The following is a 16,423-nucleotide window of genomic DNA, read 5'->3' as shown; positions in this document are numbered from 1 at the left end:
AACGATTATCACTTTCCTCTTTTGCTGCTGTGTTGCATCCAAGTTAAGGTGGTGCCGGTTCCCACTTGTCCTACGACACAAAAACTTTCTCGAATACATTGCGCGATACTTACTGCAGGGAACTTTTGGAGACTCAAAACGTACGAACTACATGTCACGGCCGTACACTAGCACGTGATTCATTAAACAAATTAAGACTACGATACTTGACATTTTCTTTACTTTCCTCATATTAGGGTGAGATTCGGTCCACTTAGACATTCCGCTAATATTGACCCTTATCCCAAGGTAACAACACAGGGCACAACTCAAGAGAAAACACCACGGGAAAAATATCCTGCTTGAGCCAGTAGAATCGACTCCCTCGCAGAGAAAGGGAAAGTGAATCGTGATGAGACGAAAAAAAGAAGGTGGTAGAAGTCTTCGAGCTAGGTGGGAAGAGAAGGCGAAAGGGTTACTTGCAATGGCAATAGGCGACGGCGGAACTCTCGGCACGCGAACGCCTGAATCATTTTTAACGTACGCCTAAAGACGTTATATCCACCACGCGCTCATATCATTAATTCGAAAGCATCGATTGCCGGAGCCGTGTAATAAAGGTCGCACGAACTTTTCTCCATTGATGAAAATGAATGATGCGATTCCCTAACGTGGAAACCTCCGGCCCGAGACTAATGGGAACAGCACCGGGTCATATGGGAAAGAATTTTTGCTCAAAATACTTTAAAGTATGATGTAAACAGGATAAAAAATCTATAAAAAAATTATTATTTCATCATAATATCACTCAATACATGGTTATTTTTTAACGAAAATAATAACATTTTAAAGCTGAAAAACGCTGAATGATGCTTTTATACCGCTTAATATCGACTAAACAACTGGTGTATTCTAAAACTACAATTGTGTAATCGTTTAAACCAAAACAAAAAGTGCTATGATTTGATTAAGTTTTGTAAGTATCTTTCATAATCCCCAGTCTATTAGACTGTTGAGTCATCGCTACTCACAACAAACTTGAGGAGACACCTATGATATTTTAAAGGGAAATTACGACCTTAGCTGCAAATGACTATCTGAACACTTTGGTAAGTACGTGTATTAGTCACCTAGGTACTGCAATCCTTGGAAAAAGTGCGATCCTTGGACAGCAAAAAATAACATTCAAAGTAGGTACACAACTAAACAGTTCAAGAGCCTAAATTTGAGGATAAGGAATACAGCACAGATATTTCATAACAAAGAGAACACTGCCATTAACAAGAAGCCTCAGTTCAGCATTCCCCACGAACGTAAAATCTGCTTGGAAAATATAAGAAAGTTTGCCTCATTTTGTTCCGGCTACATTATCCCAGATTTCCTGGTTCCCTTCCAAAATTTTATTTTCAGATGCAGATGATGGCGAGAAATATTATATAATTATGATACAAATGCTGACTCATCAAAACGTTCCCGAATTTTTTAACGCTTATTTTTTATTGCATCATCAGTTACCCGGAATAGCCTGTTTCCTACCAACTGAGAAGCTTGAGGGTTAAAGACACAAACTTTTCTGCCGAATGCTCCCGTGAGGATTCTTATGAAAGACAGGCATGCATACACACGCATTCCGTCCGATTTCCTTCATCCTCAAAGCTAACGACAAGTTGTATTCATGAAAACTGCGCCGATGCATCATAAATATTTACACTCCTCATTAATACATTACGCAGACCAAACTCAAATGCACCACAATAGACATGGAGCATCTACGTGTACGTGAAATTTGTGCCAATCATTCGCGACAATTGCCATAGGCTTGAATATACTGCCATTAATAAAAGAACTTCAGTGTCAAATAATGCATCAGGGAATGTGATTACACAGTGACTCATAACACGACGGAATAGAATTCGTTAATTTGATTTATAGATAAAAATGACTATTTTCCAAGAGTTGTATATTCATAATGCGGTATGATAGTAAAGTCGTGCCGTAAACATTTCTTCCGCCTGACTAGAAATCATAATGAATTAGCCATGCGAAAGTTCAAATAAATAACTTAATTATTAATCGGTCATCTCTCACAACCAAACCAAATTTTTGAAAACGGTGTTGAGTAAACAAAAAGAAATCAAGCATAACGTAAGCAAATGAAGGTTGTGGAAGATATTCGGGAACAGAGACCAATAAGCAACTTCAATGACAGAAAATCTTCATTTAATTTTGACCGGCAAAATTAAATGAAGATTTCCTCGAAGAAAAAGACCGGGGAAATTTAAATTTTGACCGGCATAATTTGTACGATTCATTTCCCAGAAAAGGAACAATATTTCCCCAACGTAAACAAAAAAGGTGAGCCAGTAATAATTTATACTTTTTCTGTAACACTTTGAGCTGACGAACACAAAATTGTGGCATAATAATCTTGTAGCATTGATTTCAAATAATTAACTAAACCACTAGTATACATGCTATACATCATCAGCCTATAATAGGATGACAGATAAGGACGATTCATATCGCAAAACAATTCTCAATAGCTCTGCCAAAAAGTCGATGATATCTCTTCCTAAGTTCTTGAAGGTTTTTTGGTCTTTACTCCTTTCTACAGCTTTACGTCCTCATTGAAAATCGACCATGACATATTAAACTCAGTCGATTCAAACTGCACGGAAAAAAGTTTCCATACTTAAGAAGGTTTTGTAATTGACATTGCCGAGGCTCACGAAGCGTGGGATATATATAAGGCTTTTTGGCAGATTTCGGAAGAAGAGATATCCTTTTCAGCGAGGAACCCAGTGGTTTATTATCCTCCTAGTTCCTTACTCTTACCACTTTGAAAAGAGGAAAGATCCTAATGATGACTTTAGCTACAGTTTTTATTCCATAATAAGGGTCCCACACAATGACAATACGCCTACAATGTATTCCTTAAATCAATTATTGGTCAGAGTAGCATTTTGAATGCCTGTAATTTGAAATTAAGTCTGAGTTTCATTTCCCTGACCATCGATAATTGACCTTGAAAAAAGCTCTCAGAAAAACGATGTTTAAGACTAGACTGTTCTTTGGAGTGAACGCACCCAATATAAGTCTGGGATTTACGGCTACAAGGAGAAATAATTTCGGAATAAATGCAAGGAGTTAGTATAAATTATGCATAAAAGTGAATATATGATGCGCATAATTTTTAGAAGCTATCCACGTCAAAGAAAAAGATACATAAAAATACTCCTAGGAGACCCCAGAGCGCCTCGGAGAACTTAGCTTACACTCATATGTCCCACTGCGCTTACACGGGTTGTATTGTGCCTCCGGAGTGAAAGCGGCAGATGCATTCGAATAAATAAAACACTCACCCTCCCTTTCCTTCGCCCACGGAGTTTCACAGCTTCGCGTATAACTCACACACATATATGCGCCCCATTGTAATGATCATCCGCGGCTTCCCCAAAATGCTCGCAAGCAGCAATTTTCACCGTCAAAAGCTCCTAACCGATTAACGACGCTACGCTTCTCTCTACGTGGGACCAAGTTACGACAGCCGATGCGGTGCTGTCCAGGAGAGAGACAACCGACCATAGGCACTTCCACGGGAAGGAGAAGGAGATGGAGGGAGAAAAGATGACTAATGTGAAAAACTATTTTATTTTTTGAACGGCTGTATTAAGGGGTCTCTAGACTGGTCGTTTTTTGTTTTTTTCATAACACATTACTCCAATTCCCGTGTTATCATCTTGGATGGACTTTTTCATGGTTTATGGTGTACACTAAAACTTTTACACATGAAGTGCGCTTATTGCAGAGTTATACATCGTACATAAAGTACTCGCATAGTCTAAATTTGCCTGTATCAAATATAAAATTTTACACACGAGAAAATACCGAGGCCAAAGTCTCAAACTCGAGGGGGAGGAAACTTTTGACAATGATAAAACCTGAATATTTCAAGATGATAGCGAGATTGGCTAAATAGTAACACGTCACGATAAAAAACCGGTCGAGAGGAAATGATGCGCCCTGTTTAGTCGTCGTGAGAACTTTTTCTATGACAAGATCAGCATTGGCATCAGTCGAGCCAAGTTCTCACCAATTATCTTGACTCTGACAGTTCGAATACCGACAGGTTGGATTTCAAACCTGAAGAGAATAAGTGATAACGGGGAAAATTAAGGTTTTAAGGGTGATGAGCCAACCCAGGGTACATACAATCCGCCCATTCCACAATTGTAATACTAAAGGCTTTCGTATCTTGACAACTTATTTAAAAATATTACTGGTGCCTTATATAGCAGTTCAAGCAGTTCCGAATTCTGAACCCATTCTTCCTCATCATCTGCCCTGAGGATGTTGGGAGAGTCTCTCAACGAAACGTCGGCCAACACCTTGCAGACCCTGAACCGGTTTTAAACCCGAGAAGCGTTCATCCCTTTTTTAAATTGATCTTGCATTGCAATGTATGGAGACAATCAAATTTACACTCTCCAACACACTACTTTTTGTCAGGCAGGGTCCGGTCTCATTCAGCCCTGACACACAATCCTGAAAAGGATGTTTCCATTCATTTTCATTCTTAGTAATCTCCTTGATTGAGGAAGACTCCAATGCAAATATTAATTACATCCCACAACTCATCGATGAACATTACTTATTATCTTTTAATCCAGTTTTGCACTTGAATCCCAACCTCCTTTGATATCATCTAAAGAATCCTCCTTCCCCAATCACTCATGTTCTTTCCGTCGGCTATTTCAAGAATAACCTCTTATTTTAAAAGATACACAATCCGGGGGAGAGGATAAACTGCTGCCAATAAGGTAAAAAATTAATCTTATAAATCTGTAAACAAACGATCAAAAACTGGAGCACACAAATTGTATATGCTTCATTTCCAATATGAACCGATTTCACGATATTGCACCTAGGACTTTAAAGTATTTAATTAAAATAAAATCAATTCAATATTTTCTTATTTCAAGCTACTTTATCATAATAAGTAAGTAATTTACTAGAGGTAATTTACTGAACTCCGCATCAGCAACTGATGTTCGTTTCAGAAATTTTACGTGATTCGTTAGAATAATAGATTTTTAAGCGAATTTTTTCCCCTTTTTTTACCTTTTTGGCCCTATTCAATGATTCTTCTAAATAAGTGACAAAATTAACACGCCAGAAAAACGAAAATTTACAGGAAAAATTAACTTCAAGATGTTCAGCTCTTTAAAATTTCGAGGCTGTCCAACGAATATTCCTCACCGAACACCACCTCCGATTTAGCTCGATTCGAAATAAAAAGAGCCGCAATTCGCGTAACCTTAATTTCAAAAACGATCGCTTCGCTCCGTATTTCCCATCGCCACTGACGACACAATGGAGACTGCAACGCTCGATCAATGTGAAAATCTTTCCGACGTTGACCTTTTCGTGTGGAAGACGACGACACCGCCGACGCGGAGGTAAGGGAAGTGGAGGATGGCGGGAGAGAGAGAAAGAGATGGACCATCAAGCCATCCACGCCACGGCTGCCGAGAGTGAAAGAAAGATTCTCAGATTCTTGAGTGGAGGGGGGTAAGGGGGTTGAGAAAGAAAAAGGGGTTGTGGAGGCGGGGATGGGGGAATTTCGTGTGGAGAGGGGTGGGGGTTGGGAGTGGGTGGGAAGATAGGCGTCTCCCTACCCCCTCCCCTCCCTCGCAACACGGTGGAGGGTTTGAAGACAGCAGTGAAGGGAATTTCGGCTCATTCCGAAGACTCGGTTCGAGTGATTTGTTTTAAGGAAGTGATTCGGCTCCTCAAATCGTTCATAAGGAACGAAAGTATGACAAATCACGATTCAAGGGATTGAACCAAGGCCGCCATAACGACCGAATGTCTTAAATGCATTATGTTTCGTCGACTGACATACTAAAATTCCGCACGATTTACTAACTCAATAATGGAATGAATTTTCCCCGCATTATGAACCATTAAATCAATTAATTTCAGGACACAAAAACCTATTTGATGCCCCCAAATATTTCGATACGCATATCGGTCGCTTATCCATTATGAATTGGGAAATTAAAATAGTATAATTTAATGTGACCAGGTTTTCAATGAATGGTTATTTGTTATTGCGCATAACTGTGACAAAAAATAGATATGTATTTTCTTCCAGTCACAGTTGAATCTGAATTATAATTATGATAAAATACAAATTTAACGTATACATCGACTGTCTTAATGTTTATCCAAATAATAAACCATCCTCTACCTTATAAAGTGTAGGCACTATTAATAAGTTCGAGAACTTATTGGCTTTATTACTTATTATAAAATGTTCTACTCAACGCCCGAATCATTCACCCATCAACCCACAAATTGTTCGCTTTGAAAGAATATGATTCAAGTATTTCGGCCAGTTCCCATGAATCGTTCACTTCGAACGATTCATTCATGAACGACACAACTCTCAAGTCAAGTCATCCGCGATGTGGGTGGGATGATAGAATCCACGTTGTTTTTTTCTTCCTCCTCCCTAACCCTTCTCAGGCTGCGAAGGGGGTCTCTCCATGGGGATCGAGGGAGGAGGTAGGGGACCCCGCGAGACGTGGAGTGGTTCAGAGAAGAGGAAAGGGGACTTTCGTAGTGGGAGGGAAAGTGGGTGGGGGAGCTCTCAAGACGTACACTCCAGCAGGAGATGCGTTCCTCCGTGGGCTTTCGCACGGGTATAAATACGCCAAAAGATCCCATCGGAGCAACACAGACCAGAGGAGGAAGCCGAACAAGGAGGATCCACCATCCGAAAAGCCAGCCAACCAGCCCGACAACGTTCGAAGAAGAAAAGCAGACAGCAGCCATGGGACACATTAAGGTGCCTACGAAACGGATTATTTCAGCGAGTTCAATAGGGCCCCTTGCTCACCGCCACTGAGGGCGTAACAATAGGATTCACTGGATAGTCCTACGATCGCTTGTCTCTAAAATGTGTGCCGACGCCTCGTCATTTGAAAAAACCGGGCAAAGTTTTTTTTTTATTCCTTGCTTGGATGTGCCGTGCACGAACGCCATTTGGATATGTCTGCAAAAGTCCTAGTTACACTATTTAAACAAAGTTTGTTTACTAAAATTCAGTTCAGGCTCCAAATTTTAACAATCAAATGAACACTGAGATAAGTGCACTGATAAACGTCTCTTTTCGTAGGCCTAGACTTTCTTCGAAGTATTGTTAGTTGTATAACTGGGTAGACCGCATTCTACCCACCCCCTTGCTTTAGTCATTTAGTATCTGTCAAAGTCCAAACGATGATGCAGATACGCCGTAGATGTAAACTTTACGAGATCACTTTATTACCAATGGTTATATGGAAAAATCTCACTGGCATCTTTCATCAAGCTCTATGATTCTTAGCCTTTAAGTTTCAGCAAAAATTTCTGAAGTTACGATAGCTTTACAATGGAGAAGAAATCACAGAAGAAAACTTGAATAACGTGAAACTGAATTGAGAAAAAATAGTCTCACAATTACCTGACAAACAATTACATGAGCACACCATAGTAGGTATTCATAGTTTTGTATTTACGCTTACAAAAGTACTGCGGTACATTTTGCCATTTATAGAGACCAAATGACAACATAGCCCATTATTATCAGCAGAGTGTATTTCATCCCCAAAACGACCGTATAAAATCGCTCCCGCTAAACGTACTCAGTTCAAATTCTTACGGTGAACGGCATTTTACTGTTTGCAGAGAGCAGAAAATTAAATAATCCACGACCTTTTCTAGGAAAACTTTATATTTCCATATCTAATGCCATATTTTAATAAGAGCAAGAAGAAATTCCTCGGAGAAATATTCACACAAAATATCTAGAGATGTAGCCACTCCTTAACCTACATCGACATATTTCCTCGCATGCCGCCTCAATAAGCGTTTGGAGATGTTTTACACATTATAAATGTGTTATGCAGCCATTTACAGAATCCCTGGCATGAGATGCAATAGTTAACTCTAAACTTACCTCTTCTCCTCAGGCATTCATCCTGCTCGCCACCCTGGCCGTCGCCGCAGCACGTCCCCAGGAGGAGATCCCCATCGTCCGCCAGGAGACTGACGTCGGATTCGACGGAACCTACAAATACAGGTAAAGGCAATCTTAAGGGAACATATTAATACGCAGCCCAAAAAAATTAAATGGAGCTTTTCTTCCGATTCCATTAAATTATTAACATTGGTAAGGCTTATAAGTACTCTGCATTTGCACTTGACTCCTAAGCAAGGCAGTAACTTGAAAAATATCTCTGTGAGGGTTCAATTGGAGAGGGGTCATAGTAGGGGATAGAAGATCAATAAAAGGGTGTACACTTAAAATTTCATCCCCTTAACATTTCAGGGGCATTGGAACCCTTAACACTACCGTTTTTTTTGCGGTAGTGCTCCAAAGGAATCAAATTTATTCAAACCATGGAACGTTGGCAGGGACCGTCATATTCTGAAAGGCCCGACCCTTCCGAGTATATTGATAGGAAGGTCCCCAACAGATGGGCCCCAAAGAATGGGAAGGTCCTTGTCCACAACCCTCCACCCACTCATCCATGACGCGACCTCACCTAAATCCCTTTAGACGTGATTTTCCATAAGCACATCGATGATTATACTGAAAGAACGTTAATTTAATAAGACCTCCATTCAAAACTAATTTTGCTTAATTTTTATACGGTTTATTGACAACTGGCAGTGCCTCAGATTTTAACACCTCCAAATGTGAAAAATTTATGAATCGTAAAATTACCAGTGAAAATAATGAAAAGTAAACCACTGATACCGATATGAAAATTAATTATTCCTATTATTGTATCGCCACTAATATGTTAAGAAATTTAAAAGATCGATTGCGGTTTACGAATATTAATTTACAAAAACTAGCAAGAAATTAATATTACGAATCATCATTCACTTTCTCCATAAAATTGTACATAATCGGAAATGCAAAATTACAAATAAAATCTGTTAATTGAAAGTTTACAAACATTGACCACGACATAATTACTTTACTGTTGCAAAAAAATTTCTGCCGAGTAAACACAGGAAAAATAACAATAATACACCACAGCCAACCGCAAAAATCGGACAAGTATCGTGCCAGGCAAGCATTCTACGGCTCGATTACAATTTGCTATTTTTGAACGCAAATATTCAACTAAAATATATAAGACTGACAAAATATATGAAAAAAACAAAGTCGACATCAGAAAGACAGGCAGAATTTTCAAACAGAAAAATTAATTTTGTGCTGGCTAAAAATCTCATCATAGAATTAATTTTCTATTTCTGTAATTAAATCCGTTGCATGATACCGATATTTGATTTTTCCGATTTCTTTCCCGGAATTCCGGCGTCAGGTTTCATGAAAATATGCAGCGATAGCTTTCGGCGTCTCTACATGTAAAACCACCCATAAAACAGTGCATTATGAACGGTAGTGACTCCTTGCTAGTTCACCCATCCCTTCGATATCGACATCCCTCCACTCTTTACTTCGTTCATTGAAATCACTCAAAGCATGTTGGATGATGTTCTGTTATATCATTCCCTGTTCCTTTAGAGCTTACACATAACATAAGTTTCCCAACAGCTTGCCAGAGAAAGTGGCCTTGTACTCATCCCCTAAATCAACAATAGACAGGAAACAGCGGGGCAGTCACTCCTAGGCCTAATTTGTTTGCCTGCCCGATGACATTTCAAGGTCAGAACTCTATCTGAAGACGCGATGATCAACACTGGACAATTTGAAATCTTTTTTTTTTTTCAAGCAAAGAGAGAAGGTAGTATTTGAACAATATATCGTATGCGTTTCCCTCTCCCTCCCATAGTTTCTTTTCTCTCAGATTCCTCAATAGCGGGACGCTGTCTCTAGACATGCTTACTTATCATGAGTCCTTAATATCAACTACCTTTAAACGTAGGACGGAATTTTAATTTGTGTGCAAATTGTACGTTTAAATTTAATTAAAATTAACTGCAGAACAAAAAATAAATAAATGATTTTCAGGGGCAAAAAAAAATTTTTTTTGAAGTTTTTAGCTTTTCGGCACTCCAGATGAAAAAAATTTTTCAAACACAACCATGACCATCATTATACAAAATACACAACCACCACAAATACAAACGCCTCTCTAAAGAAAAATACCAATCATTGAAGTCATCGTAACCCTAGCGCACACATATAAACTCCAAGCTCATCAATCACGCCATGTACAGCTACTTCCTACTGGTCGAGAGTGGAACCAACAAGCCATTAGATTCCCACTGATTAAATCCAAGAAACAGGAACTAGGGTATTATAAAATCAGCGACAATCCTAAAAACGGAAAATTTCACTCAAATTTAATGACGAATGATAAGACGATGCGTTCCCATAGAAGGCGAGAGATATTAAAGCAGGCTTTAACCTTAAAACTGGCATATTTTCCTTAAATTTAATGAGGGGAGATAAGATGACACGCTAACGTAGAATAAGGGAGAATTCAACGCACGACGAGCACCGTTTCCGAATTTCATGCCTTCCTTGCTACGTCAAGATTATCATCTCTTCCGCCAAAAAAATGATAAACACTTATCTCTCAGCCTTCACTTGATGCATCCAATACCTTCCGGAACTTGAAAAAATGTATACATAAATAAATAAACAGAATTCATAAGCTCGAAAATATTGAAGCGGGAGAATATTTTTATTTTATCTTATGATTGATGGTTCTGATCTTTTTTTACTGCAATGAGTACAAACCATATTTGACCCACTAATTTTCGTAAATTCAACCCTTAATCCTAATCAAAGCCATTGAAATATTACTGACAGTGTTAGGAAATGTAAGGGGGAGAGTATACGATGTTAAAATAAGTTAGGATAGACGAAATACCTAGTTTATTCGCTATGCCTTAGAAAGTTCTTGGTGGACTACATTACTTTTGCAGTAAAACCATGTTAGCTCATCTCAAGCTTAGTCACTTTTGGGATAAAAAAGATACCCCAGAAGCTTAAAACTTTATAATAATAATTTCACTCTAATAAAAAGCTTTGCAGAGTTATCATTTACCCATGCGAAGCATTAGACGTGCAAAACCGGTTGTTTCAAGTGAGATGAGGTGAAGCCGTTCCAACACGAATAAAATATGCCCGATTACGTTTCTCAAAAAAAATTTGCAGAAACATTGAAACATGTCGCGTCTCCAATAAATATTTTAGTGGACCCATTATATAATCTTCCATTCATGGTGTGAGGCACAGATAACGACAACAATGAAGGTATGCATCCTCAGCCCCAGAGAGTTGATCAGGATAATTGAAGGTAGAGCTCACCCCAATCTAAGTCATTAAGCAAAGAAGGTAGTGGGGCTTTGTGAGAGTCCAAAGATATCACTCGTAACCGAGACCCTTCGATTAAGGGACCAACGCTTTACCTATGACAACTGAGTACTTCCGTATTTTTTCACCAGATATACTCACCGTAAAATACTGCCATTGTAGAACCCTTCAATTTTCTTTGGGTATGTGATTAAAATAATATGGATAAATTTTTTATTTAAGTTGATAAACGACACGACCTCATCAAAGGGCTATTTGCTTCTAATTAATAAAAACCTGGATTAAATTCAACGCTCTCAACCAAATTTTACAGCATATATACAGTGTCGTTGAGCGAAGTAAATTTTGGTACACAACAAAACTTTGGCAGTAAATCCTGAAGGCAAATTTCGCCTAGATGCTGATTGCAAGGCAACTAAATTTTACAGCATATTTACGGGATCGTTGAACGAAGTAAAGTTCGACCACACGAAATTCCTGGTATGTTTAACGGCAAACAAGGTCCTGGAGTTGAATTTTGTCATCAATATTTGATACAAAAAAACTCCGGGGATGACTGCGAGTGACTTCCCGCTTGCGTCATAGTAACCGCCTCCCTCTTTCCACAGCTACGAAACTGGTAATGGAATAGTGGCCGAGGAGGCCGGTTTCCTGAAGAACGCTGGAGTGCCCGACCAAGAGGCGCAGGTGGCCCAAGGATCCTTCTCCTACACGGCTCCAGACGGCACGCCGATCACCCTCCAGTACATCGCCGACGAGAACGGATTCCAGCCGCAAGGCGCCCACCTCCCAGTAGCACCACCCATCCCGGAGGCCATCCAGAAAGCCCTCGACTTCCTCGCGACCCGACCACCCCTCCCAGATGAGCAGTAATGAGTAAACATTAGGATAATCGCCGCGCAACCCTCCTCACGCATCCACAACCTGGAGAATCTTCCTTTTTTCCGGAAGACCGTGATGCATCTGTTGTACATACCCTTCCACTGTGATTAATAAATTTTAAGTTTTCATAATAAAAATAAAATTACGTGCAATCATTCCGTGCTCCAAAATACCAGACTTTAATAATACGTCCGAATGTAAAACAGACACCCTACATCTCCACAGGTTTCCACGCAGCAGCTTTACAATCGAAATATGGGTTTTGGGCCAGAAAAATATCCATCGCCGGCTTAACAAAAATGATATTATTACAGCAATGCAACATTCTCTGTAGGGTATCGAAAACATATGTATCGTTGGAATACGGCAGCTTTACAAGGGCCGCAGCCAGAAAAATAATATATGGGGATAATTTAGAGAAGGATACATTTGGTTCACTTGAAGGGGAGGCACTTATGTCCGTACCTCCAAAACACTTCAAAGGGGTTTGAAACCCCCCGCACCCCCGCTCGCTACAACCCTTGCCTTCACAATATTAACTCTAATTTAAGACAACGACCCGTATATCTTGCAGAAAATGCATGACATGACAACTTGAATGATGGTGGGATCTTGTCTATTGGAAAGAAGACTTTCTTGAGGATAACAGATTTCACAGAAAATATTGACATTGCCATGACAACTTATATAATTAGTTTTTCAGCCTATATTTATCATAATCTTACTTTCTATCCTCTCATGTCATACTTTAACATTATGATAAAAATTACAGACAGATGAGTTATCAAAGCTGGCATGCAAGCATTTCTGGAGAGGATCGAGCCATGGCACTTACATGACGCATCTCGCGTAGTGCAGGGCATTACCTTGTCAAACATGCCCTCACTGAACATCAGTCATCTCCCATCTTCCCTTCATTATAATACACAACATACGTACCTCCGCACAACGCTCGCGAATAAGATATCCCTCGATAAAGCAATGTGCGCTTTCGTGAGCACATTTCCAAATTAGCTCACTTTAACTCTAAGCACATCTTTTTACTACATACCACTTTCAAAAGCACTCGGCCATTCGTCCACACATGAAAACGGCATCGCGTTTTCACGGCGTTCAACTTTGGCATGATTGGCATAAACAAATCATTTAAAAGTAAACATGTTCAGAGACCCATGCTCAAAACTCAACTAATGCGGCAATTGGATATTCATAATGAGTAATTAAATAACAACGTACCATTCCTCTTGCCTCTAACGTCTTCCAAATGTCCAAAGCGATGACCATCGTTTATTTCACTTGCGTAGCAGATTTGGCGCCATTTTCATTTTGCCAGAGCTAACTGAATCCATTCCCACATTAATTCACTCCAAATAAAACCTCCTTTTCCGAAGAATCATTCAGGCGCGTAGACAAAATGCTGATTGTCTACAAAGGTAACCTCGGACGGCAATAACGATGACGAGCGAAAGATAAAAAATCGTCGTCGCTTCCTTTCAATACTCCGCCGGCAGACGCATAAAATATCCAAACTAACCAGACTGTGATCTTGGGACGCAGATAAATTTTAAGAATTGAACAGAACAATAGTTTTCTGATCACTAAACTATTAATGCACCATCTAACTACCACTTTCACTACGCATTACTTATTCGACGTTCAAGTGTTCAAACACCGCGTACTTCTGCAGGGTACAAATTACACAACGTAATACGATTACTTATATATTCCAAAGAGCAGCTTGCAGACAATTCTGCCAAATTTTCACTGTTTTTTTCTTTCATCTCACTAAGCATATTTTCAGGAAATTAAACAACAAAATAATGATAATAAATTAAACTCTTACTCGGAAAATCGTAGAGACCGGAAACAATTTTTTTTTCTCGGCATAATCAGCAATGAGAAAGTTATTACCTGCTATTTCGTGGAGTGCCAGTTTAACTTGCGAGGTGAACAGCCCGAAGACTAAGGCCGTTAATGAAAATTTTCGATATGGCAACCGTCAGAGTAACATTGTGACAGTAAGAATACTTCTAGGCGGAGTCCTAGCTGATATTTATGGGATGTTACCAGTGACGAGTGTCTATCAAATCACCGTAGCGACCTCTCCTACTACTACCAATAGTTTGTCATGGAATAAGTAAAATTTTGTAGTGATCTTTATCACCGTTCAGTGACAGGTTGCATGGCAGAGTGGTATTGAGAGATGAGACACACCCATGCGCGCTACTCCTAATATTGCAAAACTAATGCACTAATTGCAAGGGAACAAATAAGGAGCATGAGAGTGATCGTCAATGAAATGGGTATCTATAAATCATGAGCAGATAGTGGCGGCTCCACAGCAGTGGCTCTGAAACCAGAGATGTCTGCAGACTACTCATCATCACCAAATAAAATTAGGTATGTATCCACCCTTTTCACCCCTTATCAGACACAACCCTTCCTTAGTAACTAATGTAATGGTTTGGAACACATTTATGAATTTTTAAGAATTATATTATCATCATCACACAAGGGCATACCCAGGATCAAAACAAGGATGGGGGGGCAAGCCATGTTTGTTCAAGTTATAGGTATTGGCGTAGCCAGGAATATCGTTTGAGGGGGGGGGGTCCAAAACCAGGGGGGAAAATTTTTGAAAAATAGAGTACTAAGTAACGGGTTTTTAACTAATTTTAACACTTATCGCTGTCGAAAAAACTTCATTTGTTAAAAAAATACTTTGTAAATACATAATTTTTCAATAATTTGTATTCTTTTATTAAGGAAAATAATTGTGCTTTTATATTTTGGGGGGGTTCGGACCCCCCGGAACCCCCACCTGGCTGCGCCACTGGTTATAGGAAAGGCTTAAGCGTGGAAAAGGTGAATGAAACAAAATTATATTACATATAATACATTATTACACATTATAATACAATATATATTTCCTATAATATAATTATTAGTTTGTAAAATTATTTGCTTGAAAAAATATTTTTTTCCTTAAAGATATTTGCGATTTTTGCTTCTGGGGGGGCAGCTGCCCCCTCCTGCCCCTCGCTGGGTACGCCCATGTCATCACATTGAATATATTTTGTTGCAAGATTTCCATTTATTGGAGAGATTTTTATTAATACTGCAGACCAAACCCAAGGACCCAATTGGACAACCTGAGGTTGACAAATTGCCAGTCCCATTCCACTGGTCTCAAAGCTTATCAAGAAGAAGAAGTCTACTCTAAATGATTGAATGATTGCAAAAGAAACGGTTTGAGAATGTCAAGCTATTTTTACAGTGAAAATTCATACCTTATTTAGGCAGATTTTATACCCCTTCAATCTTCTTTAAACCATACCTACCTAAAGGCAATGTCATATGGCTTTGATGCGAGTATATCTTTTGCATTGTGTGTTTCCACAAATCCAGTTAATAGAAGACTTTTGGTGTCAAAATATCTGCCTGGTTACACGTTATGTCAACATGTACCAGTGGATGTGTGAGTGAATCAACAATTTGGTGCATATGAACGGAAAACATATAAATACATTAACCAAATTAGAACAAGTTCTAAACTTTGCTCATAAACTTATAAAAATTGGGTGGGCACACTGTGCATTTCCATGTCCATTAACACGTTCATACATTTACACATTTATTCAAATAGGTAAATATATCATGTAACTAGGACTTTACTTATTGCAAAGATAGTCTTTAGAGCATAATGATGAATTTAGCATTTTACTTAAGTCCTCATTTGGTAGTTGCCAGAGATTGTCCTGGGGTTCCTTCTGTGTTTATCCATTTTACTGGACAATATTTCACCAACATTCCAGTTGGCTTCCTCAGGTCCACTGAATTCAGGGGTGCCAACTCAGAAAAAATATTGGGGGGCCCCAAACCAGGGATCTTGCCCCGGGAAATTTTATAAGTATTGAGTTTTAAGTTTTTTAATCATTTTAGAAGAGTCATATGATCAACATTAGAACCCTGATAACTTTAATCTAGATATCTGGGCACTCCGGGGAAAATCGGCAAGCCTTACACATTTTTTTCATACACACCCATAACGAATTTTTGAGGGGGCTCGGGCCCCCTCAGGCCCCATGGAGTCGGTGCCACTGACTGCATTGCTGCCTACCATCATAATCTCCATGGAAGCCTACTTGGAAACTTAAAAAAAATCCTCATTTAGTAATCCATCTCCCACCACACTGCTTCTTCATTAGTTCATCA

General features: G+C 39.2%; 1 protein-coding gene across 1 annotated transcript; it reads left to right on the top strand.

Annotated features, from left to right (window-relative positions):
• Positions 1-6,729: 6,729 nt before the first annotated feature.
• LOC124155043 (endocuticle structural glycoprotein SgAbd-8-like) lies at positions 6,730-12,350 on the top strand. Its single transcript, XM_046528788.1, has 3 exons — positions 6,730-6,832; positions 7,995-8,104; positions 11,935-12,350. Exons 1-3 carry the CDS (start codon positions 6,818-6,820, stop codon positions 12,197-12,199), a joined length of 390 nt encoding a protein of 129 aa, XP_046384744.1. The 5' UTR covers positions 6,730-6,817; the 3' UTR covers positions 12,200-12,350.
• The last annotated feature ends 4,073 nt before the right edge of the window (positions 12,351-16,423 follow it).

This window comes from Ischnura elegans, chromosome 3, assembly GCF_921293095.1.
Source record: "Ischnura elegans chromosome 3, ioIscEleg1.1, whole genome shotgun sequence".
NCBI classification, from domain to species: domain Eukaryota; kingdom Metazoa; phylum Arthropoda; class Insecta; order Odonata; family Coenagrionidae; genus Ischnura; species Ischnura elegans.
This window is presented reverse-complemented; position numbering and strand designations above follow the sequence as displayed.